The sequence below is a fragment of the Pinus tabuliformis genome, chromosome 7 (assembly GCF_031772625.1).
Source record: "Pinus tabuliformis cultivar Carrire ecotype Pingquan chromosome 7, CPIR1, whole genome shotgun sequence".
Classification (NCBI taxonomy): Eukaryota; Viridiplantae; Streptophyta; class Pinopsida; order Pinales; family Pinaceae; genus Pinus; species Pinus tabuliformis.
Window position 1 is genome coordinate 1,650,967,677 of NC_142293.1, and position 12,573 is coordinate 1,650,980,249.

General features: G+C 36.7%; 1 protein-coding gene across 1 annotated transcript; it reads left to right on the forward strand.

The window, feature by feature from the left end:
- Positions 1 to 1,531: 1,531 nt before the first annotated feature.
- Positions 1,532 to 2,260, forward strand: LOC149254750 (uncharacterized). The gene has a single exon (XM_089457081.1). It carries the CDS (start codon positions 1,678 to 1,680, stop codon positions 1,909 to 1,911), a length of 234 nt encoding a protein of 77 aa, XP_089313207.1. The 5' UTR covers positions 1,532 to 1,677; the 3' UTR covers positions 1,912 to 2,260.
- Positions 2,261 to 12,573: the final 10,313 nt, after the last annotated feature.

Genomic DNA, 12,573 nt, shown 5'->3' on the forward strand with positions numbered 1-12,573 from the left:
TCTTGTAAGAAAATACCTTGTAATTTATTTTCTTATCTATAAATGAATGTTATAAATAATAATGAGGAACTTATCATGGAGGAACTTATTAGGATTGGAATAATCTCAAATCCATAGGAAATTGGTGGGTGGGGAGCCAAGTGGCACAAATCTAATTTTTTAAATTTGTTAAAAGTAATGGACGATTTTGCTAAACAAAATTTGCTTATATATAAATTAATGTTATAAATAATAATGAGGAACTTATTAGAATTGGAATAATCTCAAATCCCTAGGAAATTGGTGGGTGGGGAGCAATGTGCAATATAGTTTTTTACATTTATTAAAAGTAATGGACCATTTTGCTAGATAAATTTTGTTTATATATAAATTAATGATATATATAATAATGAGGAACTTATTAGAATTGAAATAATTTCAAGATGGAGGAAATTATTAGAATTGGACTACTCTGAACACGGAGAAACTTATTAGAATTGCAATAACCTCAAATCCCTATGAAATTGGTGGGTGGGGAGCATGAATATAATTTTTTAAATTTATTAAAAGTAACAGACCATTTTTCTAAATAAAATTTGTTTATATATAAATGAATGTTATAAATAATAATAAGGAACTTATTGGAATTGGAATAATCTCAATATAGAGGAACTTATTAGAATTGGAATAATCTCAAATCCCTAGGAAATTGGTAGGTGGGGAGACACATAGAATGAATCTAATTTTTTTATTTATTAAAAGTAATCAACTATTTTGATAAATAACATTTTCTTAGATATAAATGAATGTTATAAATAATAATGAGGAACTTATTAGACTTGGAATAATCTCAACATGTAGGAACTTATTAGAATTGGAATAGTCTCATATCCTTAGGAAATTGGTGGATAAAGAACCACGTTGAATATATTTTTAAAATTTTGAATATATTTTTAAAAATTTATTTACAGTGAATGCAACCTAACAAACTCTATAATACACTACAGTTATTGATAAGTATTAAGAAGAAGCATATGCTAAGCATATTCCCTTGAGAATCAATCTAAGCCCTCAATTAAAAAAAAGTCAACAAATCTCCTTCCATCTAAAGTTCATATCTATATATCCCTGTCGACCAATTAGTTTTACTTGAAAGTACTATAAAATGTAGTCTCACTCAAACTCTATTTGCTTTATTGGTTGTTATATTACAACCCAAAATATTTCACTTTCACCCTCAAAAAGTATTTCACTCTCACTCAAGAGTGATAAAACAAGGGTGTGGAAAAAGACACTTGGAGATGGAGGTGTTTACGCTGTTTACTTTTAGGAGTCCAATCATAGAGCTGCACGGTTGAACAAAGCCCACCACACAATTGGCATTTGCATCACAATGCAGCAACGTGTACATGTAGAACGACAAAAGGGCGTCGTTTTTCACGTTCCAAATCCGTTTTGGGTCCACATGACCCCAATCTGTTGAAGTAAACCCATCAAATGTATCAGAGACTCGTAGGAATCACAGCTCAACAATTCGTCTCTGATCTACCTCTGCTTGCTCGCAAGCTCAATATTCACTTCTTAAAAGCACTCTAGTTCGTATCGGATTGCAGTTTGCCCAGGTGCTGTCCTTAGGGTTTGGTGCAGGTTAGGGTTTTCGTTTCAAGATTGTATTGTCCAAAAAATTTGACTCTGGTAATGGCAATTCCGAAAACGACGATAACAACGGATAGGAAGTGTCTAGAGATTGCCCCTCCGCGGAGAGTATGTGCCGGAAGGAGGCGGCCTTTGGAGAAAACACTGCGGCCAATCGCAGAGGAGCGCAGTCTCGATAATGGCGAGCTAATGGATGGCCTTCGGCCTACTTTTCCTGCAGTCAGTGGCTTCAAGGCGGAGGGCGATAATGAAAGATTTGCATCCGCAGAGTGTTGAAGGTTATCTCTGCAGCTCCCTAAATCTTCTTGAAGTCTTGAAAATCTGGGAGCCGTTTATGGGAATGGATGCGTGATCTGGATAATCCGTCTGTAACGGACTTTTTCTTCTGTAATTACCCAAATTTGTAATATATATTTTTACTCTTAGAAATATATGGATTTCTTTTCTGATATTGGCTTATCGGCCAGGCTCATTTCTGTTGACATCTAAGTGATTGCCATTATTTGGAAATTAAAGTTGGAGTGAATTATTGATTACAGAATTATTAATGCCTTCATTGTCGACCAAGTTGTTCAACGTTCATGGTGCAAATATCAAAAAATCACTCACCGTGTTTCAGGCGGAACAGAGGATTCACGCTAAATTTGTAATTGTAATGCACTTTGGGAAAGCAACCACTGCATTTTCCAGCTTTGATCCGTTTCCATATTTTGGATTTCTTTTGGAAATCAACCCCTGCATTTTCCATCTTTGATCTGTTTTCATATTCTGGAATTTCATTAAAATCTAACCTTGAATCACTCTCGCATATTTTGATAACGTTTTTCAGTACTAATTCTTACTAATTCTGACAAGAAAATTATGGAAATTTCTGCTATTTTTTGAAAAAAAATTGTTAAGAAATTTTGTAAATACAAGTAAAAGCAGTTACACTTTATAATTTTAGGTGTTTTAATCATTTTTGATGGTGCTGAATCTATTTTTATTATCAAAAACATGATTCAAACACTGTCATTTTTTGAAAATTTTTTATTTGAATTTCTGACACTTTTAATCATCTAGTCAAATCCTCTACTACATTTACAAATTTTTTTAAAATCTTTTAAATTCGAACCACTTTTAACCATCCAATCAATTCCTCCCTCAAAAGACTACTCAAAAATCAATATGAGGCAAACTTTACGCTGATCTCTGGTTTGCACTGGTTGGCTTATGATATTTGTAATAAATATTCAAAAGCCAGCCATCAAAAGCTTGATCTTTAAATATACCTGTTCTTGACCGCGAGGGAAAGGTGGATGCATCTTTATTTATTAATAGCCAATTTATATGGTAGATTATTTTATTAATTATAAATATTTATATTTATATTTGATTAAGATTAATAGAAATTTTAAATATTATTTTTATTAATAAAAATAATTTGATAATAAAATCATTTCAGTTTTTTATATATATTGTAGATTATTTTATTAATTATCAATATTTCTATTTGTATTAAGATAAATTAGAGAGTGATTAATAGAAATTTTAAAAATTATATTATTTTTATTAATAAAAATAATTTGGTAATAAAATCAATTCAATCTTTTTATATTCAAGTGATTTGTGTGTTTAATAAATGTTGAGTGATATTTGGATTTTTGTAGTGTGGAGTGATTTGAATGTTTAATGGACGGAGAGTCAATATGTTAGTATATTAAAAAAATAATATTGATGAATTTGTTGTTTTATTTTTATATTTTTAGTGATATTACATATTTGGTAAAGTCAAGTTTATTATTTTTGGGTTTGGAATATGTCTTAAAAGTGTTTTTGTTTGGTTAAGATTTCTACTTTCTTAAAGTTGCTTTTGTTTGGTTAAGAATTATACTCCTAGGATGTAAGGAAATAGGTTGAAGACTTAGATTCAACGACTTCTGGGAGGAGCCAAAGCTTGCCCCTTACAAACTTACCAGTTAGTAATTCGAGGTGGCCTGGTTTTCCTTGAATAACATGATGAGTCATTTAAGGTGGCTTGGTTTTCATTGAATTATAACATGATGAGTCAGATTGCATGCCTGGATAACAACGAATTATGGTTGCTCTCACTACTATTTTGACATGATAAATTTTATAAAAAATATATATTTGTTAAGATGATAAATGTGTATATTTCAGAATAAGTCTTTTAGAATTTAATTTAATTATGAATAAGTATATGATAGATGTAGAGATTTAACATTTATAGAATATTCACAAAATATTTTTTTTCCAGTTAATAAACATATTAAAAACAATTAAAACTTATTTCAAAGCTAAAAATGTGAAACAAGAAAAGGAGATAGCCAAATTTCCACCACTGTACCTGACTTGGTTTTCATTTGGTTTCCAAGGGCCGGTGTGAGTCCCGTGATAAAGTTAGTCAACAAAGTGTTTGCTCTTTGAAATTTTTTTTTCTAAGAGAAAAAAATGCTTTCTTTTCATTGAATTAAAAAAAGAGAGTACATTCATTGAGTTTTCTCATATAGTCATCAGTTCTCATATGATTTATCTGTGCACTATTATTTGTATACTTCTACTTCTCTCCTTTACATCTGAGACACATAGCTATATTATGTCCATGTATAGATAGTATGTTGTAGAAAATTTCTTACATCAAGTTCAACAGACCATTATTGGTCATCCAGAAAATAGGGAAAGTGTAACACACCCTCTCAGGTCTACCCAAAGTAACCATGCCAACTGGGGAAAAGCATGAGGAGAGATGCTACTACAATCAAATTCAACCTCCTATGTCACCTTAAGGAAGTGGAATCGATGGAACATCACATACAATGATCCAACATCATCAACAGACCCCTCAAGAGACAAGTCAACCACTCATACAGCCTGACACTGGGTCCCATTGCTATTCTGCAACTTTTAGGCCATAATCGCTCTCATGCTATGGGAAATGGAGCAACCAGGAAAGGTAAAGCCACTCTCACATGCTTGTTTGCGAGCGACTGTGGTCTAGAATTGCAAGTGCTATGCCAGTGACTCTGAAATTTGAGCCACTTTTCTAGCCCAGAATCCTGGCCTCTACCTAGAACTTGTTGTAACTTTCAGAAATCATTAACAACTTGATAACCATGTTTATCAATCAAAATCACCCTCGGGACTAGGCTTGAGTATCCTCAACCGGGACTGACATTCTGTCAAACACTTTGTATCAATGCAACCTATAGGTCTAGGATACAAGACGTACCATAAATTACTCAAGCAACTTATGAAACATAACCATAAGGATCACCTCATTCTCCCTTGAACTACTACGTCATCAATTAGGTCTTGCATCCATCCATTTAACAGTTACAAGTAAATATATGAAATAACCATGACATGAGCCAGTCATTCAACCATGCTTATAACTAGCATAAAACCATATAAATATTAGAGATATGACAAATATTAAATCCACATATAAATCAATACAAAAGTAAGAGAACTTAGTTTTTATTAATCATAGGCATGGTTGAACCAAATCTCTCTTTCAGCCGGTCACCCCCATGCCATATTCCAAGCATGAATGTGGGATCTCATAGAACAACCAATCCAAGAACAATCAAGGGAATCCATAGGTTAAACCACCTCCACCCTCATCCAACCGTGATCACAGCAAAACCGGTGCTCTGATAAAAACCGAACAAAAATTGGCATGCCATCCAGAATCCATCACTATCCTTGAGAATTTTTTCATCTCCTTGTCTCTCGGGCTTTATCATAATCCAAACCCGAATCACTAGGCCCTAAACCGAGATTTATCCCTCACGATTTACTATGTATCCCGCCAAAACCGGTCAAGGGATTCCTAGGCCTTTGGGAATGAATCTTGAGACCACCTCCGCCACGGATTCTAAAATCCATTCGACAAACCAAAGCTCAAAAACCAAAATAAACATCCCAACATACTATGGCATCCGGAAAAATGCCATGCTATGCTGAAAACCATTGTCATAACCGACAAACCATTCCACCGACAGCAAGAGAACCATACACCAACATGAAAATACATGCATGTCCAAACCAACTAGGAATTCACACATGCAAAAGGTTGCCTGCAAGTATTCCCATTGAGGTTGCTTGATCATGCCTTCCTCCTTGTTCCTTGCTTGCTTTTCCTTTCCTTTCCTTGCCTTCCCTTTCCTTTGCTTCAAAATAGAGTGCTCCAAGAAAACTCTAAGTGACCAAGAGAGTGTCAGAGAGAAAGAATAATGAGAGAGCTCCAAACTTGAACTTGACAAAAGCCATGAACTGATCCTCATAAGCCCTTTTATGAATGAGGCCTCTAATTTCTTCATTTTCCATTATTTTCCTTCAATTTCCTCCTCGCATGCAACTTGTGACATTTTACCTTCATTTTCTCATAATTTCCTTTATTTTCATAAACAAATGTGCCAAAAATGCATTTTTGCCTTTTAATTCCTTTGCCTTAGCCTTTGCCAATTTTCCTTAGCCAAAACACACATTGAGTGATGTCCACTAAGATATCTTGCCAAACATTCAACTTGGAATAAGTGTCCCTTAACCGTGGTCTTATTTTTCCTTTATTAACTTTTATAACATGAATTTTTCACCAGGGCTGGTATAGAACCCTCCCCCTTGGGGAACACCGTCCTTGGTATTAAACCACATCAAGACCTCAGCAAAACCACCAAAAAGAAAACATACTACCTATCGATCCTTATAACTTAGCTCGTTGCAGTATTTACAATGAAGAACCTGCTCAAAAGAAAAACATCATGACAATGTGACAAGATAATAACCATATCGCTTATTGGAGCTTTATAACTTAGCTCATGGCGGTATTTGCATCCATATATATATATATATATATATATATATATATATACATATACAAATATAGAAACATGAGAAAAACATATGCAAAACATAAACCAACATCAAACCAAGACTGCTTTGCCTCAACCGGAAAACAATGAAGGGTATAGGGCCCGCATCTTATCTGCCATCTCCCATGTAGCTTCTTTGGGCCCAAAATGCTTCCACTGCACTTTAACTTGCTCTATGGCTCTATTCCTGAGCATGAGATGTTTCCGCTGCAATATGCACTGAGGCTCCGACTGTAACTCTCCTTCTTGCTCCACCTGCAATACAGACCAATCAATAACATGATCAACATCCTTTATATACTTCTTAAACAATGAAATATGGAAAACATCATGGATTTTCATTGTTGAAGGTAGTGCAAGTCGATATGCCACTAGTCCAATCCTCTTAAGGATCCCAAAATGCCTCCAATACCGTGGTGCTAACTTGGCACATGGACCAATCCTCAAAGAGATTTTCTTGGGCTTGATGCACAAATACACATGCTCCCCAACCTGAAACTCTTTAAACACCTTATGTTGATCTACATAACTATTTTTTCTATCATGTGTTTCCTTTATATTCTTCTTGATAACCTACATTTCTTGCTCCATGTCCATCAACATGTCTGGTCCGATAAGTACCCTATTCATTGGATCACTCCAGCTGATGGGAGTGTTACAACTCTGTACATACAATGCCTTGAAAGGACTCGTCCTCAATGACTCCCGATAACCATTGTTGTATGCAAACTCCACCAATGGAAGATATTCCTCCCATTTCCTCTATTGGTGCATCACATACATCCTCAGCATATCTTCCAATATCTTATTGAGCCTCTCTGTTTGACCATTTGTCTGCAGATGATAAGCTATACTAAAGGCCAACTCTGCATCAATGCCTACAAATAGCTCCTTCCAAAACTTGGAAGTGAACTTTGCATCCCTATCCGACACAATCTCCTTTGGAACACCATGTAGTATCACTATCTCTCTTATGAACTCCTATGCTACCTCACTAGATGAATATGTAGTCTTCACTGAAATGAACTGAGCTACCTTGCTCAACCTATCGACCACGACCATAATAAAATCATGTTGCTTCACTCTCCTCGGAATACCTGTGATGAAATCCATGGAAATGACCTCCCATTTCCATTCTGGAATCACTATAGGCTGTAGTAGACCACCTGGATGCTTGCATTCTGCCTTTACCTATTGACAGTATAAACATATAGCCATGAATTCAACCACTCCTTTCTTCAAATTCCGCTAATAATAGAACTTCTTTACCACCATCAATTTTATTCTGATACCTCAGATGACCTGAATACGGTTTCACATGAAACTCCCTCAAGATAAGCTTCTTGAGCTCACTGCAATTCGACACATAGATCTTGTCTTGAAACCTCACCAAGCCATCTGTCGTGAGATGATAATCTGCATCTTGATCGCTTGTACCTATACCTATACTCTGTTGTAATATGTGCATGATATCCATGCATTTGTCATCCAGTTGACCTGCTTGCAAAATCCTATCTTGTAACTTTGTCCCATAAGAGGTTATAGCTGCTATATGATTTACATGTACCTTCCTACTAAGAGCATCTACAACCCGGTTCTCCTTCCCTTTGATGTATCTGATCTCAAAGTCAAACTCACTAAGGGTGGCCAACCATCTAGCTTGCCTAGCATTTAGATTTGGCTGGTCAAACAAATACCTCAACCCACTGTGATCGCTCATCAATGTAAACCTCCTGCCCAGAAAATAATGTCTCCACATCTTCAATGCATATATAATAGCTACTAGCTCAAGATTATGCGTCAGATAGTTATACTCATGCTCATTCAATTTTCATGACTCATAGCACACTACTTGTCCTTCTTGCATGAGAACTCCACCAAGTCCCCTTTTGCAAGCATCTGTACACACCACAAACTCCTGGTCTAGATCCACAATCTTTAGCATTGGTGCATGTGTCAACAACTGCTTAAGCTACTCAAAACTATCTTCACATTCCGTCGTCCATTCAAACTTCTTATCTTTTCGTTGCAATGATGTGATAGGATATGTAATGCGTGAGAAGTTCTTGATGAACCTCCTGTAGTAACCTGCCAATCCCATAAATGATCTCACCTCATCTACATTCTTAGGAGTTGCCCATTCCATGATGGCTCTTATTTTTTCTGGATCTATTGCTATGTCTTCCTTGGAGACAACATGTCCTACGTAATGTACCTCAGTCTGAAAGAAGATGCACTTGATAAGTTTAGCATACAATTGATGCTCTCTTAGAAATCTCAACACTGCTGCTAAATGTTCGGCATGTTCCTCCTCATTATTAGAATATATCAATATGTCATCAATGAATACAATAACAAACTTGTTCAAATAAGGACGCAACACACTATTCATCAAATACATAAATGTAGTTGGAGCATTAGTTAAGCCAAATGGAACAACAACAAACTCATAATGCCCATAGTTGGTCCTGAACGTAGTCTTGAAGATATCATTTTCCTTGATGTGTACCTAATGGTATCCCGATCTCAAGTCAATCTTAGAGAACATTGTTGGTCCCTTTAGTTGATCAAACAAATCATCAATCCTCGACAAAGGGTATATGTTCTTGATCGTTACTTTGTTCAGCATCCTGTAATTAATGCACAATCTAAGAGTACCATCTTTCTTCTTTACGAACAACACTGGTATGCCCCAAGGTGATACACTAGGTCTGATGTATCCTTTGTCCAACATTTCCTTTAGCTGCAACTTCAATTCTACCAAATCAGGTGTGCTCATCCTGTAAGGTGCTTTCGATGCTGGAGCTTCCCCTAGCACTAACTCAATAGAAAAGTCTACCTCCTTGTGGGGTGGAAACTCTGGAATATCCTCAGGAAATACATCCCGAAATTGTTGCAATACTGGGTACCTGTTCAACACATGATCATCCTCAACCTCCTTACCCTTGTCACTGGAAATGTGTACTACAAACATCACACAACCTTTTTCTACAACTATGATTAGCATGCATAGCGGTAACCATCCTTACTAATGTAGGCTTCTTCTTTCCCTACAATGTCCTCTTTCCCCACTACCATCCACACTCAATGGCCTTGTCAAAGAAATCCACTTTGGTTCTGTGAAGGTATAGTAAATCCATACCCAAAATCATATTATACGATCCCAATGGCAATACATTCAAATGTGTTGTTGTGGGCATGCAATTTAACTCAAATGCAGAAGATTTTACCGAATGGTGGCCTCACTTCTTTGTACTAGTAGGCAACTATACCAACCAAGATTTTGCATGCACTTCTTTTCTCAAACCACACTTATCCACCAAATCAAGATTAATGTAATTATAGTTAGATCCATGATCAATCAAAATAGAAACAACTTGATCATAAAGCTTACCGTCCATCTCAATGGATGATGCCTAATGATCTGCCTGCCTGTTGTCCCCAACTGCATAAATCGAAGGAATGCTACGGCCAGCATCATCAACTGTATGCACCTCTTGAGCACTATAGATTTGGGGTCTAGCACCACTCTGATACTGCAGACAATCCCTCTTATGATGATCCTTACCACATATCTAACACTGCAATGGTTCCTTACCACTACCTTTAGCCTACTTCTCTTCATGTCCCTTCTCAGATGCATTGAATCTCTTGTAAGGAACTACATTATCTTTCTCACTTTCATCTTAAGGTCTTCCTCTCTTTGGTGGCCATTTTCATTTAGCTTTGTCATTTCTTTTCAAGTCATGTTTAAGCTCAACTTTGCGCTTCGACTAATACAATGCTTCAACTTTCGGATGGCTTTCTCCAACAATCTAGGCTCATCGAACTCAATCCAGTATCTATATGCAACTGGAAATGAATTGATGAATCTTTGAACCTTAGTATTCTCCTCTCAGAGGTAAGGCACATATCTCAACAACTCCAAAAATCTACTAGTATACTCCTCATATGTCATAGAACCCATCCATAACTCATAAAACTCCTTAGCTTTGTCATCATAATACCTCTCAGACAAGTACTTCTTCTTGAATAGACTTTCAAACGCATGCCATGTCAACTCATCCTCATGTATGCCCTTGACATTCTTCACGTCTTCCCAACAAATATCTGCTTTACCTTTGACACTGAAAAGGTCTATCCTTGCTTTAATATTTTCTGAGTAATCATTCAATCTAAAGAATTACCGCATGACAAACAACCAAGCCTCCTCATCCTGCAATTTATTCATCTCTCCATCAAAGGTAGGTGGTTGTGCCTTCTTGAACTCATCAAGAAAATATCCCCTATCATTCCTCTTGTACGGATGATAATGATGATGATCATGATGCCTATCAGAACCAAAACTGGAGTAATACTTGTGTCCAGTACCTCTCTTATCCAGAGTGTCCTAAAACCTGTCATCTTTGATAGTGTCAGATCTGTCTAAATTGTGTCTACTATGAGACCTTCTGCCATATGCCCCATTAGTTCTATCCTCATGTCCATGGTTGATCCGAAGAGGTCCCTATTGCTGCAAATCTAACAAACTCTGAAGTAATATCACATTCACCTATGCTTGTTTCTCTTGTGATTGCATGATTTTGTCATTATTTGCTTTGCAACTCCTATTTCTTCCTTCAGGCTTCTCAAGGCATTTGCTAAGTTAGAAGAGTGCCCCACACCACGTTGCCCATCTGATTCATAGGGAGATTCTATGTAGTCTACCACCTTGTTGGCCATCTGATCTCTTTCCTGCAAGGCATACTATGTCAGCTAAACCAAATCACCATAAATCAACGTACCTTAGCATACTCGGGGAGGATACCTTGTCTGCAAGATCATCAAATCAACGTGATGCATGTACAACATAACCATAATAACATATATACATATATCAATAAGTGCATCAACGCATAACCATCATACTAGCTAGGTCCAGTCATCTATGTAAGGCCATATCAACAATGCATGCTATGACCTCATGCATGACAACAACCAATACTCCAGTATACACATTTCCTCATGCAACTATCCACCTGCATAAGAAATGCCTAATCAACTACACATACACATAACCACATGTAGTCGAGCATAAGCAATCAATTCTTGTAATCAACCTACAAGATTGATGCATGTAATCAAATAACCAAGAATGTAACCCAACATACAAGAATGTAATCAAGCTGCATATAATAATATAGTCGGTCATATAGTCATGACGATGCATTCCATAAAATAAACATAAAGTTACCCATGATAACCTTACTTCTACCATGATCAATATGATGCAGTGCAATAAGTAAATGGAACGTCAGTGTAATAGCCACAGACAACTGACATGCATGCATGACCAACACATTCACCCATATTCGTAGCACTAGATATGACCCAAAGAGAGCGTAACCTTGCTCTGATACCAATCTGTAACAGCCCTTCCCAGGTCTACCCAAAGGAACCATGCCAACTGAGGTAAACATGAGGAGAGATGATACTACAATAAGATTCGACCTCCTATGTCACCTTAAGGAAGTGGAATCGATGAAACATCACATACAATCATCCAACATCATTAGCAGACCCCTCAGGAGATAAGTCAACCACTCAAAGAGCCTATCCCTGGCTCCCACTGCTACGTTCTAGTTTTTAGGCCAGCGTTGCTCTCATGCTATGGGCAAGGGAGCGACCAACAACCTAAAGTCGCTCTCACATGCCTGCCTACTAGCGACTGTGGTCCAAAATTTCTAGTTTTGTGCTAGCGACCCTGGGATTTGAGCCACTTTTCTAGCCTAGAATCCTGGCCTCTAGCTAGAACTTGTTGTAACTTTTAGAAATCTTTAAAATCTTGATAACCATGCTGGTCAATCAAAATCACCCTCAGGACTAGGCCTGAGCATCCCCAACCAGAATTGACATTCTGTCAAACACTTGGCATCAATGCAACCTACAGGTCTATGATACAAGACATAACATAAATGACTGAAACAACTTATGAAACATAACTAGAAGGATCATCTCCTTCTCCTTTGAACTACTACGTCATCCATTAGGTATTTCAACCATCCATTTAATAGTTACAAGTAAA